Genomic DNA, 26495 nt, shown 5'->3' on the forward strand with positions numbered 1-26495 from the left:
TTTTATTTAAAGATTTTATATCTTTTCAGTCTATTTACATTTCATTTTATTTTTTTCAAATTTATTTATTTAAATTAACAACTACTTTGTTCTAGTTCATCTCTTTTGTTTGTTTATTGTGCGTGAAGAAATTAATTTATTCTGTATGTCTTTCGACACCAACCCAAGGAATGTTCTATATACTTTAAATTCAACAATGTACCATGCACACATATCACTGTACCATGTTAATACGATAGTGTGAAATTGCGTCGCTGGTCAGAAAAAAAAATTGTAAAACAAATTACATTATACAATGGAATACTAAAGTTATAGGCTATAGATTTTCTTGACCCACATTTGATATTTTATTACAAATAATTAATTTATAAATATATTTTTTCAAATTACAATAATGAAAGTTATTTGCAAATATACAGCCTATATACAGGAACTCCTCTCCGCTGTACCAGTGACAAATCATCAACAATCACACATGTTAGTTTAGCCTGGTTTTTTTGCTTGGGGAATCTCTTGCTTCGTCTGTTTTTCTCTTTCTGAATTCCAAGTCATTTCTACAAAAATTATTATTATTATTAGATTAAAGTTAATTGATTGAAGCTCTGTCTACACTATCAAACTAATTTTCCCAAAAAAAGTGTGATGTGCCCAAATATGGTAGTGATATGCACAAATAAGTTTGACAGTGTAAACTGATCTTTAGAGAAATGAATATGTTTTTGTTTGTAGCTTATGTGATGTCATAGTTGTTCTCCTCACCTTTTCATAATTTCAATTGCTCCTTTGCATAAATAATTGCAAGGATTTGGTTCGGGATGCTGCATTAGAAATTCAGCAATGTACTCAGCCTTCAGACACATGATATTGTGATCAACAAGTACTTTGATGTCCACCTAAAAACAAAATAAAAATAGTTAGAAATTCATGAATTCACTTTTTATTTTAGATCACATACATACTCTACCCAATGAATAGAAGGCATAATGATGTGATGTAACCAATTGCTGCTCAAAAATGCCTACAAAAAGATTAATTTTCATAGAAAATGCTGTTTATTATAAGGCATATGATATTAATGGATAAACAAAATAAATCGAATACTAACTCTGCTAGCTAGCGGCTTGAGCACTTTCAGTGGATTATGTGTGCTAAATAAATTATCATTATTATGATATTTTAATATTTAAGCCTTATGTTGAGATTTTTAATTAATTAATTTATTTTATTTTATTCAGTTGTCAACCAACAGCGATGAAACCGCCACTAACAGGTTGAATCTAAACATAATAAAGTATAAAATGTATTCAAATAAGCAACAAAAACATAAACAAAGATTGGAACATTATAGAGATTTAACAATTTTACCCTTAAATACATTTAAACTATCATAAAATAAAATCAATATCCAAAGTAACAACCATTGAAACCGCCACTAACAGGTTGAATCTAAACATAATAAACTATAAAATAAAAAAATGTCATCTCTGGTCAGCAGAAACTATTATTATTATTATTGAACTATAGCCTTGATTATTGTATACATACCTGTGAGGCATGGTCTGTGGTGATAAAGGCATGAGTGGCATCAACGTAGTGATTACTCTTAAACGGAGGGCACGCTGCAAGTATCTTAGCGCCACCTGTTTCAAGTAGTCGTTTAAATCCTCCCTCTTTACTTTTGTTGACGCACAGTAGTACACGCCAACTACCAAACGCACCGTCCGAATAACCATCCTGTCAATTATAACAAGAAGAAAACGAGTTGGTATCTTAATATACCCTTTTCACATCTGCATAAATTGGTACAACTTGTAACCAGATTTGATCTCCTGATTTATTAAACGTTTTCATACACGCATATTCAAACCATGAGAGAGCGTAGTTATGCGATATGTGATTACTATGATTGGTCAATTTAATACTAGGGTAATACACGCAGTAAGAACTCGGAACATCTCGGAACAAAAACAGGCCTCTCATCAGTGTGGGTTTCTTTAGGCCTACCTTATCTATATCCTCCTGTATTGTTTTCCTCCATCTTGATGCTGGTAGGGCCAACTTTGCAATCTTTTTATCACGTAAACTTGACGAGTTCAATGGCGAACCCCATTCATGAATATCTTCCTATTAAATAAATGTATTAATATACAAAAAGTAATTTTCCCTCTAAAACTTAGTGTGTTCCATAAAATTGTATTTATTCACGTTAATCATAAAGCTCTGTCTACACTATCAAACTAGTTCATTAAAAAAATGTGATATACCCAAATATGATATCTCCGTGTATATATATGGGTATATAACATTTTTGTCACAAAAAATTTGGTAGTGTAGACAGAGCTTAAGCGTTGGTACTGTTTGGCAGCCCATTTTTCTCAGGTAGGCTATTTGGATTAGTACACCAGTGTAAACATATACAGGGTTCCAATAACATTTAAATAACTTTTAAATTGTTCATTATGTGTAACCTACTTGTGAATTTTGCTTCACTCAACAGAAGGTGAAATTTGTATTAATAAAACAAAATTACCTCAACAAAGTGCTGAGCATCCCGACAAGCTTCAAGGTACGACTTGTGAAGGATCCATCTGCCAGTTGACAGTGCAGACAGATACTTCTCATTGCGAGATGGCTGGCCTACTATAAGGTGAGTAGTTGATTTGTCAAAATATGTTGCATCTTTTACAATTCCACCAAGTTGTTCAATGAGGGCAGCATAATCTAACTTCTCCTGCGGTCTTAGCGACGACATCATGAATACCGGAGGTGATTTTTCTTTCTGCTTAATTCAAGAAAAAGAATTATAAATGTTACAAATCATCAAATACAGTACTGTATTGCTTTAATTAAAATCATAATGATGATGATTATAATACAGCTGACCTCCCAAGCCTGCCGATAATCGCGTGAGATTTCCAATATTTTGAGTCATTCTCCTGCCTTCTGCTTAGGGGTAATTTCTCCCAATTATTTTTTATATCGAAAAAAAATGTATAATTATTTATCTACTAAGCATTAGTTTGTAAAATAAAAGTGTTTCCTCAACAAATTTCCTGCCAGGACTGGCTTTAATAGCACCCTCTATAAGCACTATCAACCTAGTTTGACATCCAATCTACATGGTAGATGAATGAAGCTATTGTTGTAACCACGTGACTATCTGGCGTAGGTTTTTTTAAATATTTATTTATATATATATATTTTTGTTTCCTTTGTTCTTGAGCTATGGAGAATTAATTTTTTTTTTCCGAAATAAAAGATGAATGAATGAAAAAAGTGTGATGTGCCCAAATATGGTAGTGATATACAAAAATATGGTAGAAATATGACATCATCATGTGCATATATGGGCACATCACATTTGTTTGATAATAGAGCTTTAGAATCTCTTTCTATTCTATTAATTGGCAATTACTTACCAAAACTTGTTTCTTTTGTTCTTCTGATAGTGGTGCTGGGGCCACAGGTGGCTGTGCATGGGGCAATCTGATTGGTGGTGCTCTTAAAGCTTCTTCTTCTAACATCTTATCCTCATTGTCCATTTCATTTGATAACATCTCTTGAGCTTTCATTAATTCTCTCACTGTAGTATTCGAGTTCTAAAACGCAAAAAAATAAGTTCATTTAAGAATAACCAGTGTAACGACAACACACATAGGACAACAAGACTTAAGCTCTGTCTACACTATCAAACTTTATGTGACAAAAAAAGTGATGTGCCCATATATGGACATGATGTCATATTTACTACCCTATTTGGGCATATCACTACCATATTTGGGCACATCGCACTTTTTTTGGTCAAACTAGTTTGATAGTGTAGACAGAGCTTTAAATAGAGTAAGAGGAAAGAAAATGTGGGAAAAGGAAGCAAGGAGACACTTGTATGTTAATGAGACATGTGTGTGCTAATACACTTACATTCTCCGAGGTTTCACTCTCATCTGATGACTTTTGTGGTCGTGTTGGACTGCTTGACCGTTGGAGTTGTTCCATTATTTCTTTACGCACTTCACGGCCAGTCGGATCATCCCAGGTGATTTGAATATTCTGAGACGCTTCGATTGGAATTTCAGATGAATGCCCTACAAACAAAATCAGTCAAGCATTCAGTGTAGCAAGAAACAAACTTTAAAACACATCTTTTAAGAAGAAATTACTTTATATTACTTGGCTAACTTAGCTAGAATGGCAGAATATTCATCATCAGAGTGTTTACTCAGGCCTATACCTACACAGCCTTAAACAAAATATGATGGTCAACACACGCACACCATTTCCTGGTCAGCTGTTGTTCTTTGGAATACCCTTCCAAACTCAATCACAAAAACTGAATCACTCGCCACATTTAAACTCCTCAAATCCCACTTTTCTAATTTGCACTTTCAACATTAATTTTTTGCTCTTTTCGTTTTTTACAATTTCTGTTTGTTTTTGATTGCTTAGAGGGCACCCTCCATTTTGCAATAAATAAATTGAACATTATTATTGTCTACCTTTGAGCGACTTGGATTCGTTCTTCTCCGTTATGGTCGTCATCATCTTTGACCTAGGTCGGCGGGTCGATCCACTGTTGTTTAATCCCGAATCAGAATCATTTCCAGTTGATGACGTGGTGTTTAACCTCCTACTACGGCGCTTACTACCACCCTTGTTTGACCTACAACATTCACAAAACTCAAATAAATCACTACCCACATTTTATAAAATAAAATACTTAACTTACTTCAAAATTTAATAAAACAGTGTTTAATCTCGGTATAATTTGTCAAGTTACATTTATTGTCAAGTTACATTGTTTGTCAAGTTACATTGTTTGTCAAGTTACATTGTTTGTCAAGTTACATTTTTTGTCAAGTTTCATTGTTTGTCAAGTTATATTGTTTGTCAAGTTACATTTGTTGTCAATTAAATTTCTTGTCAAGTTACATTGTTTGCCAAGTTACATTGTTTGTCAAGTTACATTGTTTGTCAAGTTACATTTTTTGTCAAGTTTCATTGTTTGTCAAGTTATATTGTTTGTCAAGTTACATTTGTTGTCAATTAAATTTCTTGTCAAGTTACATTGTTTGCCAAGTTACATTGTTTGTCAAATTACATTTTTTGTCAAGTTACATTTTTTGTCAATTAAATTTCTTGTCAAGTTACATTTATTGTCAAGTTACATTTATTGTCAAGTTACATTTGTTGTCAAGTTACATTTTTGTCAATTAAATTTCTTGTCAATTAAATTTGTTGTCAAGTTACATTTGTTGTCAAGTTACATTTTTTGTGAAGTTACATTTTTGTGAAGTTACATTTTTTGTCAAGTTACATTTTTTTTTCGCATTACATTTTTTGTTAAGTTACATTTTTTTGTCAAGTTACATTTTTGTCAAGGATTCTGTCAGGATTTGACCTTGACATCTGCACAGACATACTTACATTGTTGATGTCATCAGTTGTTCGATCTGCTTCTGGAAGTCCTCCCTCTCCTCTAATGATCCTTCCTTTTCCATTTTATTTTCTTCTTTTAATTCGCCGATCTTTTCTTCTACTCCTTTTTCTTCTCCTTGTTGCTCCATTGCATCAATCATCAGCAATTCTTCATCAGTTATCGTATCTCTCATCACAGTTGATTTTGATGCTGATACGGATTGTTCCATTTTAGAAGCAGGGGGTGCTAACTCTATTGCCTGGTCTTTGGTTGATTTTGAATCGGATTGTTTCATTTTAGAAGCAGGGGGTGCTAAATCTATTCCTTTTTCTTTTGTTGCTTTTTTGACAGCAGGTGTAGTAGAAGTGGACGACAGAATCGTTTTACGTGTTGAACGTCTATTAGAACGCACTGGTGTTTTTGACACCGTCTGCAGAACAAGATCTCAAATGTTAGTGGTTTAAGTTGCTGGCATAAAGTGAGTCATACATAAGGTCTTTACAAAAGTTGTACTTAAGAAATATAGAGGGTGTGTATAGAAAATGTCAAAGTAAATAGTTATTTTGGGGTAAACAATTTTTAGAGGCAGAATAATAATTGGTGTGCCAATTGAAAGGATTAATTTTTTTATGTGGGCTTTTATTCAATCGTAATACAGCATTCAAGATTCTGACCACCCACTTTCTTATCTATAGCACAATTAAATATAATTTGACACACCCGACTGTACAATGGTATTTTATACAGGTGTTAACTTTTTTTTTTATTTCCAGAATACATGTACAATACTGTATTATGCTAAATAATATATGTACACTTTAAAATTTGTAAAACATTGCTTTTAAAAATTAAAAAAAATTAACAATATTTGGTGATTAGCGTTAATTATTTGAACAGTAAACTATTAGTAGTGTTCTTACAAGGCTCAACTTTGGGTTGTAAGTGTGAGGATACAAGGACACATCAACATTAACTCTTTCCTCTTGACACTGCAAAGATACAGACTATATTTACAAACAGCATGAAATGTTGTATAAAATGTTCATAAACATATTAAATATGTATATGCAAGTCATCAAATATAAATTTGCCTTTATATTCCTAGACTTTTAGTGTTTTATTAATTTTTTTATTTATTCAATTTCTACAAAGAAAAAGACAAAACAAAATATAAGACATATATTCAAATTTTAACTATTTCAATGATTTTAAATTTGTTTTATTAAGAATTTTAATGTATTTTAATTCTAATTGTATAACTCTTTTTAATTTCCATTTTGGTTAGCCACTTGATAGTGGTTCATTTCGCTTCTGGGTTAACCAGTCTTTTGGATTTGGAACTTGTTTTTTCCTTTTTTGGTTCTGTTCTGTATTTGTCCCATGGCAGATAGGAAGTTATGGAGAAATCTAGTCATATAAGTTTAGGTATATCCCTGACTAAGTAAATATATATTTGTTCTATTCTGACAAAATAAATGAGACATGAGACGCTTTCTGCGAATAAATCAGAATCCATTTAATGATGTCTGTATCTTAAATAAAACAAAGACTTAACAGCAAGATGGTGGAATCAAATCAAATGTTTGATAAGAAAGAACTTAGCCTACAGCAAAGAGCCAATGGGGTGACACAATGTACTTCTGTTGTTGTCTTGCTATTTTTAGTTCCTTACTGCTGTCTTTTGCTTTCCCCTAAAATAAAAACATTAGAGTCACTTCAAAAACAATAATTAAATGAACAAATTAAAATTATAAAATTAACAAATAAACTAATTGAAGTTAACATATTCACACTTCTGTGTTCCGCCATTGACCTATGCTGGTTTCCTCTTCAGCTCTTTTCCAAATGTTAATTTAAAAAAAAAAATAAATATTCCATAACAATTTTGAAGAAGCTACTTATTTTTGTATTTACAAAACTACTGATTGTACGACTTTATACCATGAAATGAAGTGGTCTAATGTTTAGGACATCTGCATATCTGGGTTCGAATCTCGGCTGAGGCGACTTTTTTTCATTCTCACAGATTTCCTCATTTTATCGTTTCAAATTAATTAATTAAATTTCAGTATGTCACTGGGTGGTTTAGAATTAATGTTCTGTGCCTAATGTGTTTATATTGCACAATTAGAAAAAAAATATTTTAAATAAGTTTAACATTTTGAACCAATTTTATCCCTTTCCACGATATATTATGTTTTATTTATGTTTACAATAACTCCTGTAAATATTAAAACTTATCTTTTGGTAAATAAAAGAAAGTGGGTAAATGTTTGTCAAGTGGTGCGAGGATGCAACAAATGAATATGTGAGTGAACAGTAAAAAAATGGAAAAAAACCCAAAAAACATGGAATGAATCATTTGTCAAAGGAATAGACAATAAGATTTCATATACAAGGCACTATATACCTGATATATAAAATGCGTGCATCCATCATCGTACGTCCATCTAAAATCAGCTCCAAGTTCTGTAGCTATCCGGTTGTACTCTGTAAACTTTTTACTCAATTTCATGCTCACACAGATGATGACACCTTTTAACACGCCATCATCATTCTGTGAACTCGAACACTAATAAGAACACAAATAAGATAGTTTAACAAGAAAATGTATTTTACCGCCATTTTTCATTTCAAAATTTTAATTAATATCGTAGCTAAAATTTTAAATGAGAAAATATATGGTTAATACTGAATTCTGGCATCTTACTATGTAAATATACCTGTATTTTAACTACTTTAAACACTTACTTTTAATTGTCAAAAATGTACTTATATGTATATAATATATTCATCAATGAGAATTTAAATAAACGTGAGAAGAACTCACACAAGACAAAAAAATCATCATTCTGTGACTGTAACATTATGGTTATGGGTTAAAATAAACACAAAAATCAGTAGTAGAATAGAATAGAAGTCTTCTCTGATAAGGACTATAAACCGTAGGTCCTATGTACACATCTAGCTCATGTGCACTTTAAAGAACCTAGTACATCTTTCAAGACGAGTAGGGGGTTACCTTGGTGTACTAGTACATCACAGCCACTGATCATAATTGGGATCTCTGGGAGACCAGTCTTTGATTAAAGAGGTCACTAAAGAGGTCACCCAGTACATAAATAAATAATAAACAAACTCAAATAAAAAAATATAGATTACCTCTTCAAATACATCATCTGAACGTTGGTCGATGACAGAGTTTTTCAGGGCAATTTGCAACTGCCCCTTCAAAAAATCATCTATGGACTAAAACAAAGATTAATATATTAACATCTGTCTAAACAAAAATAGTTTTCTACATCAGACTGTACTCCTGTTAATATATAAACTTTAATTATCTGTATCCGTAACGTACACCATCTCTGGTTATCGTGTACTACGCGAGTACGTTGGTTAGGGACAACAACAAAAAATTAATTTTTTTCATAAATGTGCAATTTTAAATTATTATTATAATAAGAAAGTTTTTTAGCCATTTTTTATTAGATGTTTGTGTTGTTGTAGTGCTTATCTGTGTTGAAGCAATTTTTCCGTGATTTTTTTTTGTTTAATTTATATATATATATGATATGCCAGTTTTCAAAACAAATTTCTGTCAATTTTTAAATGGACAAATAAAGATATCATGACTATGAGTAGTATTTAAATTTGTTTTCTTCAAATAATTTTCATTTGTAACTAATTAACAACAACATACAAACTTACCATATTGCTTTTCCTTGATTTTTTTCTTTCATTTGGAGGGGTTTTCAAGAAGTTCTTAAGTTCCTCACTTATGATAAACTTAGGGCGATATCCAGGAGCAAGGAAGACAGAAGGACTCTCTCTATTTGGAGAAGATGTACTAGCAGTCCTTTGGAGCTCAGAATGCCTTCGGTTCACTGCCTTTGGTGTCTTTAGATCATCACTTTCAGTTGTAGTGGATTTGTTAGGAAGTCTTTCACATGTTTCTATTGGCTCATCTGACTTTTCAAAACGTTCTTTAGTCACATTTTCTTCGTGAAAGTCTGTGACGTTATTTAAATTTTGTATCACCACCTCATCATCATCATCCTCTTTCTCCTCTTCTGTAACCATCTCTTCTTCAATATCCTGATTCTCTTTTTCCACTTCTGCCATTTCTTGAACGTGCTGATTTTCATTTTCCTCTACGTCTTCTGCCATTTCTAGAACTTCCTCCTTTTCATTTTCCGCTACATCTTCTGCCATTTCTAGAACTTCCTCCTTTTCATTTTCCACTACATCTTCTGCCATTTCTTGAACTTGCCAATTTTTTTTTTCCACTACGTCTTCTGACAATTCCTGCTTCTTTTCTTCTACGTGTATCATTTCTTCTTTTTCTTCAACATCCACATTCTGTTCTACAACCTCCTTCATCCTAACCTCCATTTCTTGCAGATTCTGTTGAGGTGTAACCCTTTTACCATCAGGTTGATTAATGCCATTTGTTGACTGTACTGTACCAGTGCATTCTTGATTATCAATTAAATAATTATCTTCATCTGCATGTCGACATTGCTGAGCACACTCAAGAATCCACCTGTAACAATTATGCAGTGAAAACATAATTTATGTAAATATGATAGGCCACCTGTATTACATACATATCTTTTTCTCTACTATATGACTGCCTAATTGTCTATCGCAATCATTTTCACTTATCAGTAATATTAAATAATAAAAAATAAATATTCTTACCCAATACCAACTGCAGGAATTTTCCATTTCTTTGCGGCGTCATACTTCGTTCCTTCAGGATCTTTTAGTAACAGATGAGTGTTAGCTTTTACGTTATTCTTAGCCTTACGGCTTAAGTACTCTTGGCAGGTGGCTCCCAACAAAGTAGCTATATGTAACAAGCAGTCTCGCTCAACACCAATGTACTGACTGATAAAAGGAAAAACTAATTCAGTATTGATATTCCAAACATCACGCAACATAAACATGGTAGTAAAATAAATTATGTCATCAAAAAAGATGAAAAAACTAATTCAGTATTGTCATTCAAACAATGCTTGACTCTATATTCAATATTACCATTGACACAGTAGTAAAATAAATTATGTCCTCAATAAAAAACTGAGCAAAATTCTTGGAAAAATACAGAGTGACAGAGAGCGTGCCATTTAATATTTTGGCCCATAAATGAAGATACAGCTAACTTTAGATTTTATTTTATAAAATTGTTAAAAAACATTTAAAGCAAGTAATTTAATTTATCAAAAAGTAATAATAAAATAGAAAATTTGTATGTTACATAAAGGGGAAAAGTGGTAGTTTACACTCTGTAAAACCAGTAGATGAGGGCACGTGGCGCAGTTTGGTTCAAATCCAACTCTCGCCGCATTGCTTAGGCAAGACAATTTACTTACATTTGCCTCTCTTCACCCAGGTGTATAAAATAGGTATCGCTTAGATTAAGACACAACTTTGCTCTGATTACTTGCTGCATTATGGGAGTATGCTTCCATACGCGTTTGATCAAAAAAATGACCGGGGTAATAATGTGCAGCGCATTGAGAGCTTGCTTATACAGAATGCGCTATATAAGAATGAACTAATACATATATAGAATATATATAGAATTGAGTACCTGACAGTTAAAACACAATCTTTCAAAGGTTTTTTATTGAGGTCAAGCAGAATTGGTAGATAGAGCGGATGACTTGAAACCTGATAAACCTCTTGAAACTCCATACATTTCTGCAACCAGCAATTGGTGGCCACATTGCAAATGTTAGAAACGGCCTTAGTAACTACATTCGGCACTATCTGGTAATCAGCTTTAGAATTATCACTTGTCGATATCACAATGCCTAAAATAATAAAATATGATGATATATTTTACACAATGTCCAGGGGTGATTTTGATTGTTTTACTCGATAATTACCTTTAAAAGGATTTTTTATTTATTTTTTATTTATTTCAATTAGCGATCAGGGGGATCCCGTCATTTACAGACTGGAATACATAAAAAAACAAGACAAAAAAAACATCAACAAGGTCCACAAGAACCAATTACAAACAATTCTTAATTTTGGATTTAAATAAATGTTATTAATATATTAATACAGCTGCACAGTAGAACCCCTTTCGGACATTGTCGCAATAAAAGGAACACTATATGCCCAAATATGGTAGTGATGTGCCCAAATATGGTAGTGATGTGCCCAAATATGGTAGTGATGTGCCCAAATATGGTAGTGATGTGCCCAAATATGGTAGTGATGTGCCCAAATATGGTAGTGATGTGCCCAAATATGGTAGTGATGTGCCCAAATATGGTAGTGATGTGCCCAAATATGGTAGTGATGTGCCCAAATATGGTAGTGATGTGCCCAAATATGGTAGTGATGTGCCCAAATATGGTAGTGATGTGCCCAAATATGGTAGTGATGTGCCCAAATATGGTAGTGATGTGCCCAAATATGGTAGTGATGTGCCCAAATATGGTAGTGATATGCCCAAATATGGTAGTGATATGCCCAAATATGGTAGTGATATGCCCAAATATGGTAGTGATATGCCCAAATATGGTAGTGATATGCCCAAATATGGTAGTGATATGCCCAAATATGGTAGTGATATGCCCAAATATGGTAGTGATATGCCCAAATATGGTAGTGATATGCCCAAATATGGTAGTGATATGCCCAAATATGGTAGTGATATGCCCAAATATGGTAGTGATATGCCCAAATATGGTAGTGATATGCCCAAATATGGTAGTGATATGCCCAAATATGGTAGTGATATGCCCAAATATGGTAGTGATATGACATCATCATGTCCATATATGGGCACATAACATTTTGTTGTCACATAAAGTTTGATAGTGTGGACAGAGCTTAATAGCTAATTTGAAATCAAATTTAATGTAAACACCTCCTTCTGCATTTATCATGTTGGTAATCTCTTCTTCTTCATCTTCAAGAAATTCAAGAATTGTAAATTTCTTTCCTGTGAAGATTCCATTTTCTAACTCTTCATCTGGAACATCTACTTCTAAAAAAACATTTGAATTGAAGTATTTATAAACATTTTATGCACTGTATCTGGTGAAATATGGTGTTGTAGCTTGGTGATTAATGTGCTTCCAATCCAAAGATCCTGGGTTCAATTCTCATGTAGTGGAAGTAACTCCACTTCTTGAGACTTAGTTTAGGTTTATAAGCACAACATATACAGTATATGCGAATAAAAATAGTTTGATAGGTTTCATTTTATTTGAACAATATTAACTGAATGGGGTCCCCAAATACAAACAGAAAACATTGCAACTTCCTAATTTTAATATTAAAAACATTACATAGTAACAATTTTAAATATATTTAAAACATTTATAAAATTAACAATGATTTAAAATAATTACCAATATCTTGCTGAATTTGTGTAGCATCATCATCATCATCTTCCTCTTCTTCTTCACTTTTCTTATTACCTGCATAATCTGTACAGACAAAACCTTGGTTTATAGAAAATATTTCACTTTTAAGCTCTGTCTACACTATCAAATTAGTTTGACAAAAAAAGTGTGAAGTGCCCAAATATGGTAGTGATATGCTAGTGGTATAACATCATCATGTCCATATATGGGCACATCACATTTTTTTGTCACAAAGTTTAATAGTATAGACAGAGCTTTAGCTTATAAAAATACTTTTTTAGAAAAAAAAGTGGTTTTAGTAGTCTTGTTAACAATACCATCAGCCATTTATGTTATCGCCAAAAGAGTAACTCTCTCTCCATCCTTCCTTACTCTTTTATCTTTTGGTTCCCATATGTTCTTTAAAAATGGAAACCACAATTTCATTCATTCAGGCTCATTGCTTTAATTTCATTTATATCACGTAAACAACAAAACTGAGTAACAAATATTAATTTCATATATATAAATATAAATAGTATGATAATTATATGTATAATTAAATATGTAGATATGATTTTAGTCCACCTCTAGTTGATTTGTCGAGGTACTGAAGCATGACATCATCTTCTTGGTCCTCTATGCTAACACTGCTAACCTTCTTTGCTGGCTTCTTTTTATCCTTTACACTAAAACAAAATTAACAATCAATGCAAAAAAAAAAAATGCATTCTTTCACGTTTTCACAAAATTATGCTGTTTTTTTTTCATATATTTTTTTATTTTATAAATTATGTTGGTGGCATGTTTTTATTTATTTTTTTCCCCGTACCTTGATAATACCGCAGTTGATAATATTGAAATATTTCCATTTTTGAGGCAACTAATAATAGTTCAATTTCGGATAGTGCAGAGACAATCAGTTAGGCGCTCTGTACTTTGTAGGGCGCCATATAAAAACATGTATAGAATAATAATAGACAAATCATCATAAAAAAATTCAACATAGGCCTTACTTAATACAGTCGAACATAGATTTTTTGTACGGTTCTTAAACGAAAGATGTAAGTAAAACATGGTATTTGTAAAATCCATGTTGACCTTAAATTGACCCCCAAATATGTAGATCGTACCTAAAAAGTAGTGATGTAATTCAGTATTTGAATTTGAATGTTATCTCGCCTAAATTGGACTTTTATTATATGATCGTATAGTACAAAACACTTTATATTCAAAAACAAAATCAAACGATATTTACTTACGTTTCAACCGGTATCTTTAAGTTTTCAAAACAGGTTGTTGGTACATCTAGGCAGATGTATGGTTGTTCTGATACCATGGCTGTCTGCTTAAAACATTCCACTAGCCATTCAACAGTCACTACTTCAGGCCTAATACATTATTAAAATATTAATTGGCGATTCTGAATAATTAGTTTTGATAGTTTGGCATTCATCATTGGAAATATTATTATTATTTTATTATTATTATTATATCATCATGGTATACATAGAAAATGCTGTTGCTTCGAGACAACATACAGTACAAAAAAAACCAGTGAAAAGTACAATTATAATTACAAAAATACAATCTTATTATATTATTTATTCTTTATACTGGGTAGCTTCTTCAGTCAAAGACTGTTCTTCCATCGAAAGATGTACTAGGTTCTTTAAAGTACGCGGGACCTACGGTTTATAGCCTTGCCGATGTTATGGCTACGTATTTACGGCTCCACTGTCTTAACCGTTTAGCCACTTACTTGCCTTATATTGATTGATCGATCGATTGATGGTCTATTATTGATTATATTGATTATATTATTGATGGTCTATTATTTCAGTTATTCTGCTAAGTTAATAGCCTACAGATAACCATTATAAGTGTGTGTACTACAAACATGATGAAATATTAACTATGTATGGATGACCGTGTTCGTACGGCGATTGAAATACACGTTTATTTGGTTTTTACCCTTGGGGTAAAACCCATACGACGTTCGTACGAATAAACAAAGTACCGGTAAGCTGACACGAAACCAATTAAGATCGGAATTCTTAGGTCAAAAAGCGCCCTCTGTGCGTCGACCCAATCGTTCAATTATTATTTTTCAATCGACAACCAGACCTATATATTTATAATATATCGAATACAATTTGCTTTTTAAATAAATAATGATCGAAAATCCTGCTAACGTATGTTGTTTGTTGACCACGTGTATTTATCGTGCGAGCCGAACTATTGTTGTGGAAATTCCATTTAATGTACACGCACTGTACCCCTCTTGTAAAAATCACCACGTGTATTTATCGTGCGAGCCGAACTATTGGTGTGGAAATTCCATTTAATGTACACGCACTGTACCCTTCTTGTAAAAATCACCACATGTATTTATCGTGCGAGCCGAACTATTGTTGTGAAAATTCCATTTAATGTACATGCACTGTACCCCTCTTGTAAAAATCACCACGTGCATTCATCGTGCGAGCCGAACTATTGTTGTAAAAATTCCCCCTCTTATCGTGCGAGCCGAACGGTTGATGTGGTAATTCACAGACACCAGGCTACCACAATACAGAACTCCCTGCCGTTACATGTACATTATAAGCCACCGATTCGCAAGTTCAGGTCACCGGAAAAAAACCAACGAGTTAATTATTTATATATAATTTTACAAAACAATAGATATACATTCGCATTAACAAAAAAGAACATTTTAAACAATAATTGTTAAACAATCAGAAAGCTTATTTGAGGTCGCGATTTGACATGACCCCGTTAACGCTTGATTAATTATACCCAGAGGCAGCGTGTAATTGGAATGGGATTGAAATAACCAGTAAAGTTGGTGGATTTTTCGTCCAGATGGTTTTCTAATTTTTTATAGCCAGAGGCGCAAGTTAATTGCCACACGCGACCTCACAGTTGGAAGTACACGGTAGTTTCAGTCCCGTCCGAACGGGCCCTATGTATGTTGTAACATGAAACCAAAGTCATACATTTAGTACCCTAATGGCTACTGGATATAAAACTGTTGAGGAACCTATTTGTACTTACTTATAATCCGATGATGTGATCAACTCTATATGGTCCTCTGTTCCTGTTTCAACTACCACATGCGTAACGTTTTCTGTAAAGTGACTGAATCGTGTACCGCCACCAGTGTTAATTATCTTGCGAACCTTCTCCAACCGACTTCCAGTGAATCCACTAAGGTATATCTATTGACGGAGTAATGATATCAAATATACCAACTAAAAAACCCACTTAAAAACTAAATGATACCTTTAAACTTGAAGCAAATTTACAAGAGCCACTCAGAATAATCAGATAGGACTGTCTGGGATAATATTTGTTTTAAAATTGTGATTAAGCTCTGTCTACACTATCAAACTAGTTTGACAAAAAAGTGTGATGTGCCCAAAGTGGTAGTGATATGCTTAAATAATTTTCAAATTCACTATCATGAAAATATACAACAACAATATATGAGAACATAAAAAAGATGAAAAGGAAACACATAAAAACTCAAAAGAGCTTGATTAGTTGTGTCCCCCTATGTCCCTAACTAGCCTAAAAAACTAAAACATAAATAATAAAAAAGCTAAATCCTGCAACAAGTATAATTTTTAAAATTATTTGTAAAATGATAATAAATGTTCTTTAAACAATGATTTAAATGTAAAATGATAATAAATGTTCTTTAAACAATGATTTAAATTATGGTAGTGATATAACATCATCATGTCCATATATGGGCACATCACATTTCTTTGTCACATAAAGTTTCATAGTGTAGACAGAGCTTTAGAAACAAATTGCATCAAAATCCCTTTTGCGCATGTTGTGACAATTGGATGTGCTTCCTTATTCAATTTCTTCAACGCAGGTTTGGCAGATTCTAGATTTTGCATATTACTATCATATTTAGGCACATCACACTTTTTTGTGTCAAACTTAAAAGTATAAATAAAGCTTCAGACCTGCCATGGTTAATAACGCAAAAGAAAAAGAAAGAAGAAAATCAAAAAAACAAAACAAACTTTGCAAGAATCCAGAAATTCTTCATCTGGTGGTTTGTAAAGATCCAGGCTGTTCAAGGGATCTTGAACTTTGACCTCATTAAAGGCTGTAGTTACGTTCATAGTTGAGTTGACAGTTTCATCTACTTTAGATACATCTACATAAGATATTGAACTGACATCTGCTACACCTGCAATAAACAAGTTACATTTTGTTTCAACAATGATAAAATAATAAATAAATAAAGAGGAAACACATGCTGCGGGTTACTCCAGATGAGAAAGCCAAATAATGACAGCCGTAAGAATGTTAAAAGATAGTGTTCAATTCAGTGATCTTTTTGTAATACGTGTCTAGCTATGCATTGCATTTTTTAATCTGTCAAGAGTGGAATTTTAATGTTGGATAAATCACAAAATTTAAGCTCTATTACCATTATTAATTTGCAAAGTAAATGATAAAATCTGAATTGCATAATGAGTCTGCTAGATATGTCACCTAGGGAAAGATCACTGATCAGCTACAAAATGATGGAATTGGTTTGTTATGCAGAGGCCAGAAAATGTGCAATACTTAGTGGAAACATACAAGCATAGCACACATTCTGACTGCTACATAAACAAACAAACAAACAATCATGCTGACTCTTGAAAATATTGTTATCCATGAGTGAAGGAGAAATTAAAATGCAAGAAATTTGAGTCAGGTCCTCCACAAGATCACAGCAGATATGCAGCACCTACCATGATCAGACCTACCATTTGAGAACTGGGATTAATGTACACCAGATTAAGCATCCCATTCAAAAGATGAGGAAATGAGACTAAAACATCAAGGACATCCAAGACACAGCCATGACTTTTCAGATGCAATTCAAGTCTCTTTCTACCGAAACACGAAACTTCTGCAGGTCCATACCTTTGTCTAAACATTTTTTACATACTGTTCTAGTTATAGTTGTCTAGAGGATTTAGGGGCGTAGCAGATGAGATACAGTTTCCTTTCATATAGGGTATTAGTAGTTGTAATCGTCATGATACGATAAACAGGAATGTTTCATATGCAATTCAAAGTTCTTTCTACCGTTGTGCAACTTCTGCACTTCCATACCTTTACATTTTTCACACACTGTACATAAACATTATATCTAGTGAAAACATTTTCCTCTGGTTTTGATTAGTATATTGATATGTAGCAAAGAACTTATAACACAAGAATCTCCTGTTCGTCCGAAGCGCGTAACAATTTCGAAAGGCATTGTGGGATAGAATAGAGTTATGGGTGGCGCCATTGTGAGCCATGGAGTAGGGCGCCCGCATCAAATTAGAAAGTCAAAATCATAGAGGGGATCTGCTAATGCTCTAGGGGGGATAGAGTAATTGACTGAGGAGTAGGGCGCCCGCATCAAATTAGAAAGTCAAAATCATAGAGGGGATCTGCTAATACTCTAGTTGGGGTAGAGTAATTGACTTCCTAGTTTGGAGGGGGCGCTGCTCCATGCTGTGAAATGGCGTCGCCCAGTTTGACCTTTTAACCCTGTACTTCCGATACTGTGTTTTGAATGCAAATTGAAGAACAGGAGATTCTTGTGTTATAAGTTCTTTGATATGTAGTCCATTGATTGTAAACCAGTATAACATTATATATATTTAAAAATTTATTTTGGTGTTTTCATTTCTTGTTAGTTTTATATATTATAAATTAAAGTGATGTCACTTACTGCTAAGTCTTTTGGTTGTAGTGCCATTAGGGGTCGATGTCCTTTCATCTTGATTGGATTCAACTTCAACAATGTAAAGATTTTCATCCTGGCATGCTCCCATTTCTACACTATCTTTAAACCACTTAAAATAAAAAAAAAAGATAGTTATTTTAATAAGTATCAGTTAATATATTATAAAAATATAAAAAATACATAAAAGATAATTTCTAATATTTTAAGCAGTAGCTCTATTCGACTAATAATATTTAGAAAGAGAGTGGCTTAGGCCCAGAGAGTGGCTTAGGCCCAGAGAATGGCGTAGGCCTAGAGAGTGAGGCCTAGAGAGTGACTTAAGGCCTAGACAATGGCTTAGGCCCAGAGAATGGCTTAGGCATAGAGAGTGACTTAAGGCATAGAGTCACTTAGGTCTAGAGAGTCACTTAAGGCCTAGAGAGTGGCTTAAGGCCTAGAGAGTCACTTAATGCCTAGAGAGTCACTTAATGCCTAGAGAGTCACTTAATGCCTAGAGAGTCGCTTAATGCCTAGAGAGTGGCTTAATGCCTAGAGAGTGGCTTAATGCCTAGAGAGTGGGGTAATGCCTAGAGAGTCACTTAATGCCTAGAGAGTGGCTTAAGCATAGAGAGTCACTTAATGCCTAGAGAGTGGCTTAAGCATAGAGAGTCACTTAATGCCTAGAGAGTGACTTAAGGCCTTGAGAGTCACTTAAGGCCTAAGGAGTCACTTTATGCCTAGAGAGTGACTTAATGCCTAGAGAATGACTTAATGCCTAGAGAGTGACTTAAGGCTTAGAGAGTCACTTAATGCCTAGAGAGTGACTTAATGCCTAGAGTGGCTTAATGCCTAGAGAGTCACTTAATGCCTAGAGAGTCACTTAAGGCCTAGAGAGTGACTTAAGGCCTAGAGAGTGGCTTAAGCCTAGAAATAGAAAGACTCATACAAATACTATAGAATGCAATTCATAAAATAATTTGTTTTCTTTCATACATCAGTACCTTTAATGATATACAATGTATTTTCCATCGTTGAGCAAAATCATATTTTTGTCCTTGAAAACAAATATAAAATTATATTCAATTAAGTTTATACAAACACCAAAACAAGAACAGTATCAACAAGAAAGGCACAAGTGCTGAAATCTTTCTATTCAATGAATTTTCCAGAAAACTTTTGTTCACAAGATTATAGTTCTGTTGATAGCATGATAGTTACATGATCTACTATCTACCCTAGGTTTCAAATCTAATCCAACCGGTCATAATATTAATATACAAACCTTTTGGTGTATTGACTATAAGATGAGTACATTCATTGAATTTAAGTTCACCCATGTATCGTCCCCCTGAAAATAAAAAATCGAAAATAAATTGGTACATCATAAACATTAACATGTTATGACCATAAATAAATGTCAATTCAAATTTGTTTAACTTTTTTCTGAATTTCACACATTCCCTGTTATATATATTATGATCAGGTGCAGATTTTGACCTTTGCATTGTTTGCATGTTAAATTATAAATACTCCCAAAGGAAGGATTCTAACCATACTATCGTGACCCCTGGAATAAATTAAGCAATCTTCTTCAGTGCGATCCTAGTCAAGCTAAGAAGCGAACCCAGTCAAGGAAGCCCTTCAACAGTCGGACCCAGCATATATTTAGATGCTAGAGAAGACTGCCTCTTGGATTCGACTGGCATCAGTGGGAGGAACAAAACTGTACTCTAGTGTACACTCGTTATATATTATTTTAAATATTCTCACCATTTTTCTCAGTTAATCTTTTTACATCTTTCCTGTCTGCCGATTCTAGCCCTGTAACACATATGACACAGCCTTTGAACACTGGACACTTGTAACAGTCAAACATTGGGTCTGATGCCTCTACATGGCTACAAATAAAGTTAAATACATCATTTTTACCATTGTACTGTGTCTATGGCCAATTTTATTGTACGATTCAATTCAATTTATTTTGGATAATACAAACAATAAGACATACATCACACATGCTAGACCCAGAAGACTCCAACAGCAAACTCAATCGTTTCCGATGGGACGTCAGCCAACGTTATAAATGTTTTTATTATTATGGTAGAATGCCTTAACTATTAATATAATATAGTTTGTTTTGTTTTAGATTAAATAAATGCAAATAAATAAATAAATGCTTACCGTTGCTGGCAAGCTTCATATACGGCATTCACCCATTCTGGCAACACTATTGCTTTATTAAGGCTTGCTGCAACCTGTGAATAAAATTATAAAACGAAAATAAATTACTTTTTGTTTGTTTCAATCACAAGGTGATTTTTTTTAACTGGAGTTACATTTTTGTAAACTTGTTGTTTTAAAGGAGTCACACCTGCCAAAGTAGTAGAAATTACATTAGGTAGAAAAACAGTAATATTAGAAAACAAAAACTGGAAGTAAAAATACACAAACAGAAGTGGAATTGCAGTTTTAATTTTTTTAATCTTTTCTAGTCTTTTTACAGTAGAATTAAAGTAAAATTATTGTTAGTGATAAACAAAATTAATAAAATAGAAATTTAAAACCTGGAGTTTAACTTTGAACTTAGTGAAACAATGGGTAGAGTCATAAACAGTCTAGTTGAAAACAATTAGATATAATTACATGGTATTTCTTGGAGCCTACTTCGCCAACCACCAGATGCGTAACTAACTCATTAAAAGTCTTGGTCACATGACCTCCCATCCACTGAACCTTTGTGTGAATCTGTTCCTGTAGACAATAACAATGTAGGCATTAGAACAAAATATATTTATCTATTACATCTTTCGAGACGAGCAGGGGGTTACCCCGGTTTACTAGTATACACACACAGCTACTGTCACACACAGACACTTATCATGCATACGCTGTTTAGGGTCACCCTCTATAAATAAGGTGAAATAAAAAAATTTAAAAAAAAAGCTTCAGCCAATATCAGGGGTGAGGTGGTATTTTTTTTCTCTTTTAAAGTACTATATTATAATGCGGCCATTGAAATGGATATTTTCTAAAATTTTGAATTAAGTAGACACAGACTCTTTCACACATAAAGAAATGAATAACTGCATATACATTTTCAACTTCAAGAAAACCATTCAATGCAATAAAGTCGTGAGGTAATTTCCCGATTGATCGTAATCAAAACGGTACTGGGTATGGTCTACTAGTTTTTCTGCTCCCAACCAGTACATCCATTCATAGAAGCTTTAATGAAGTAAGCCTACCTGGTGGTGGCCATAGAACGGAATATATGCTCGAAAAAAAAGAAGCTTCAATACAAAATATCATTAAAATGACAAGCGCAACAAGATTACAATTTAGCTTATTTAGAATACAGTAAACTTATAATATTTAATAACCTATATCACAGCAATGCTTACCCTGGCTTTCCTTTCAATGTTTGAACAGCACACTTGTATATCTTTCATTGCCATGGAGTATATCGGATGTTTTGTTTTTGGAATCGGAATCTTGAGTGACAAACAACTGAGAACACATTGTGGTCCTATGATTCTAACAAAACAAAACAAAAACTTTTTAAAAAAAACCAATAAATTCTGCTCCTACTGGAATGTAATTTTATGATTAGTAATAATAAATGATTAAAAACATCAGCTCACATTGTTGTAGTAATCAGCGCAGTTGTGTTTGACCCTGCCAGGTACCCATTTGTCTACTGGCTGGAGAGAGGCAAACAAAAGTAAAGTGTCTTTTCCAAGGATGTTCAACATACTGTATTACAAAACGTTGGACTATTGACTGCGAGTTCTTGGGTTCGAATCCAACGCTGGTCACATTGCTTGTATCCGTAGGCAAGACACTTATTTGCCCTCGTCCCACCCAGGTGTACAATGGGTACCTGGTAAGGTCAAGACACAACTCTGCGCTGATTATTAGCTGCATTATGGGAGTATGTTATTATTTTGATTAAAAAATGATTGGGGTAATAATAGGCACTTTAAATCCAGGATATTAATAAGACTACATGATGATGAATATTGTACCTGCAGCCAAGGGACTGGATATGTTCAAAAGCAGCACCTTCAAAAGGATCACAGATGTACATACAGTTGTCTTTTTCAGCAAGCTGAGTGGCTTTGTCTTCAGTAATCCACTCAATTGAAAGTTTGGCACCTTCAACTTCCTGAAAATAAAAATATATGATGGTACATAGATTAGTAAAGTATACACAAATTTATGTGAACAGCAAAAATGTTGGCAAAACAAAAAATGTTAATTTTGAAAAGGTTTTATCAAGGCAACAATCCAGCAGAATGCTGAGCTCCGGAGATCAATTCCACACCCCTTAAAAGACACTGCACGCTGCTGAGAATGTAGTACGGATGGTATTTATCGCAGCCAGACATAAAATCAAAGGACTGTTACAAGTTCCTATCTTGGCAAGGTGAGCTCAGTGTTCTGTTGTTAGATTGCCTTGGTTGTACATGAAACATTCTGCTAAAGAGTAAATGAAATTAATAATTGGTAGGCTACATGGTGACAAATATTCTTACCTTTGAGGCTTGCATAAGGTTGTCAGAAACCTTGTTCAATTTGACACATCGAATACTCATTTCGATTTTAACAATTCAGCATCATTAAATTTACCTACAATTTATAAAAAAAAAGATTCTTATTAAAACAATGCAATCTATGTAGGATTTATTTACTTTTATCACAGAATTAAATTCTGTAGGACTTGAATGAATTTGATTGGCTTGTATATTCACCTTAAAGCAATGTATTCATAATCATGGCATTAAAATCGAAAGTAGACTAGGGGATTCATTTCATTTAATTTATTTTTCACACATTGTACAAAATAGAACAGATATTTATACTTTAGAAATAAAAAAAAAGATACAAAGAGGAAAATGTGTGAAAGGTGATAATAAGTAATAATTACTTTAAGCATCTGCTTATAGATATCAATTTTAAGGAACAGACAATCAGGTTTGTTTGTTTGTTTTATCTTTATACTGGGTAACCTCTTCAGTCAAAGACTGATCTCCCAGAGGGCCCAGTTGGTGATCAGTGGCTGTGATATACTAATACACCGGGGTAACCCCCTACTCGTCTCGAAAGATGTACTAGGTTCTTTAAAGTGCACACGAGCTAGATGTGTATACTGGACCTACAGTTTATAGTCCTTATCCGAGAAGACTCGTTCTATCACCAGAACCATGGAGTGAGTGAGCCTCGAACCCCTCCCTGCCGATGTTATGGCTACGTGATTACGGTTCCACTGGACCATGAATGATTGGGCCTGGTTGTCTTACACTTTTTTACTATTATTTTATTAGTATTAGTTTGGGACCGATCATCATTTCTTTATGTTAGGACCGATTGTATGAAATACCAGTTGTCAGACAATCACACTCTAGAAAATAATCAAAACTATGATATAAATGAGTAATCTTGTACTTGAAGGGTTCAATCAAGACACTTCTAATGCGAACCCCGACATGATTCACTTGGTTTCAATGTGATTGTGTGTGGTTCATTAATTGGGAATTGCTTGGAGTAATTCCGTCAGATCCACAAGTGACAAGATAGGACAAAAAATCCATAAAATTATAAAGTATGATGAACTAGGCCTAAATAAAAAGGTTTTGTAATGAGTGTAAAGCCTAGGCTACCTACCTACTGTTAGCATGGAGGTATTATACCTCCATGCTATTAGTATTACTATTATTACTAGGCTAGGCCATATAGGCCTAGCTAGGCCTATTCCTAGGCTAGCTAGCTAGCCACGAATCCGGTTTAATTCTACTCTCATACCCCTTACGGTTACGCTAGGCCTACTGCCAGTGAGAAAGAATTGGGCCTATGCACCTCCTTCTCCGGTATTCCCTTTTCTCCTCTACCAACAAAGGCTAGGCTAGTAGTAGTAGCCTAGCCTAGCTATGTATATGTAGGCCTACACTCTACACCACTACTGCCTACTAGCTAGTAGGCATAGCCTATAGTATAGGGCCTAGGCCTAGTAGGCCTCTAGATAGAATAGTAGCATATACTCTAATAAAGGTAGAGTACGATATTAAAAACAATGTCAAACATATATAAATATAAGGAATGGTTTTAAAAACCGATTAATTTAAACAAGAAGACGGTCAAACCTTTCTCATACTCACTAGCTGTTGACCTGCCAAGCTAGACAACTCTTTTTACCGCCAACAAGTTTTTATTTTTAAATAGTTTGCGCCCTCTATATATTAAAAACTTTGTAATGTTGTGTGGGCATAATAATGTGATATAAAGATATACTTTTATATTTAAGAAATTGACCTTTGTATCGGAATTTAAATAGGTTCACAAACTTGACCCAGAAAGTCCAAAGGAGAGTTTGTCCAGATGTTTTAATGACCATTTAGTTTATAATAGAATCCCTAAAGAAAACACTTAGCTTAATTTTGTGACTTTCCCATCGTTAAACCAGGAGTGATCGACACTATTTAAGTACAGATTTGACAGTGTCATCCATCACAGAAATACCTTATTATACCGTTAATCACTCCCACTTAAACACCCCTGGATCAACTTAGGACCAATCGTTACCCTCTAATATTACGTAGTGACATTATGCAAATGAACTGAGCCAATATACTCCCAAGTTTCAGAAGGGCCCAGACACACCTTACAGCCACCTCACGGAGCACACACCTTACAGCCACCTCACGGAGCACACACCTCACAGCAGACCTACACACTTCACACCTCACCGACAGCATCATTGAATGTCCGTTCCTTATCTATACTTATAGTTGTATATTGTACTGAAGTATTATACTGAATAAATAATATATGTGTTACGACAGTCAAGCGAGTCAGAGTCTTTCATTAGTACCTCAACAACCGCAACAATATATTACATGGTGGAAGACCCAAATTTCATAAGGAACGGAGTGAGAAAACAAGAAATAAACACTTAACAAGACACGAAGACGAAGACAAAGACAAAAATAACCACATTTGTTTGAAAGGAGAGAAATTTACTTTGACTCAAAAGACAAGCTGAAATTATATTTGAATGAGATCGAGACAAGCAGAAATTTTATTAAATTATTACCATTGGATGAAGACAAAGAAGATAATCGAGGAAGACACAAAAGACAAGCTGAAATTATATATTTGAATGAAATCGAGACAAGCAGAAATTTTATGAAATTATAACCATTGGATAAAGACAAAGAAGATAATCGAGGAAGACCCAAGAAGAATCAAAACAGAAGCAAGCGGACAAGAACTGTTTCGTTTAGAGACTTTCAACTTCACGCCGTTTTTTTTTCGATCGTTTTTTTAACATTTACTTTTTTGAACATTGATGAACACCTTTCGCATTTTTTTTTGAATTCGTTGTTTGAACATTTAAACATTTTTGAACACTTTTGCATTCCTTTAATTCATTTTTAATTGGATCCGAAGCATTTGGGGTAAGTCAAAGCCATTTTGATTTTTGATTTGTAACCTTGATTGAAAAGTGAGAGTTTACATATACACTAAATTGTTTTTGATATTTGATTAATAATTAATATTATAAAGTATGGTCGACATTGTTGATAACGAAGTAATTTTAAATGAGCCCGTCAATCCTCACCCCGTGCCCCACCTAAGACAAACCGATTTCCTTCCCAAAAGATATGACGGTTCCATAACCGATCACGACCAATGTAGTGCACACTACTTATCGTTTACCGACTACCTTGAGGCCCACACGTTAGAAAACCCTGTAAACAATGCCCAATTAATTAATGTAATAAGTATTTTTAAACGTAGCCTTCAGGGCCAAGCTAGACTCTGGATTGAGGGAAAGCAGTTCGATTCACTAGAATCCTTAAAAACCCAATTCATCAACAGGTTTAGTAAAAACAAATCAATCTATGCGCACATAAGAGAATACGATTCAATTACATACACCACTGGCGACAACGCCGAAAAGCATTTAACCAAA

The 26495-nt window shown here is 33.7% G+C and overlaps 1 protein-coding gene across 3 annotated transcripts; it reads right to left on the reverse strand.

The window, feature by feature from the left end:
- Positions 1 to 3: 3 nt before the first annotated feature.
- LOC140041059 (DNA topoisomerase 2-binding protein 1-like) lies at positions 4 to 24690 on the reverse strand. 3 transcript variants are annotated; one of them, XM_072087438.1, is made up of 32 exons: positions 24679 to 24690; positions 23059 to 23152; positions 22549 to 22688; positions 21925 to 22057; positions 21167 to 21274; positions 20705 to 20778; positions 20294 to 20421; positions 19806 to 19871; positions 19525 to 19577; positions 18530 to 18653; positions 16830 to 16999; positions 15844 to 16007; positions 14049 to 14177; positions 13375 to 13475; positions 12793 to 12870; positions 12306 to 12425; positions 11013 to 11235; positions 10118 to 10306; positions 9125 to 9959; positions 8579 to 8665; positions 7827 to 7988; positions 7024 to 7107; positions 6337 to 6405; positions 5425 to 5846; positions 4497 to 4660; positions 3922 to 4085; positions 3420 to 3599; positions 2531 to 2782; positions 2005 to 2124; positions 1546 to 1734; positions 760 to 893; positions 4 to 554 (listed from the first exon to the last, which is right to left on the reverse strand). In XM_072087438.1, the coding sequence occupies exons 2-32, from the start codon at positions 23116 to 23118 to the stop codon at positions 479 to 481; spliced, it is 4998 nt and encodes a 1665-aa protein (XP_071943539.1). In that variant the 5' UTR covers positions 23119 to 23152; positions 24679 to 24690; the 3' UTR covers positions 4 to 478. The 3 variants fall into 3 exon arrangements, with proteins under 3 accessions (XP_071943539.1, XP_071943540.1, XP_071943537.1); XM_072087439.1 differs by having other exon boundaries at positions 2531 to 2779; positions 24664 to 24684; XM_072087436.1 differs by having other exon boundaries at positions 24664 to 24684.
- Positions 24691 to 26495: the final 1805 nt, after the last annotated feature.

Source organism: Antedon mediterranea, chromosome 2 (genome assembly GCF_964355755.1).
Source record: "Antedon mediterranea chromosome 2, ecAntMedi1.1, whole genome shotgun sequence".
Classification (NCBI taxonomy): domain Eukaryota; kingdom Metazoa; phylum Echinodermata; class Crinoidea; order Comatulida; family Antedonidae; genus Antedon; species Antedon mediterranea.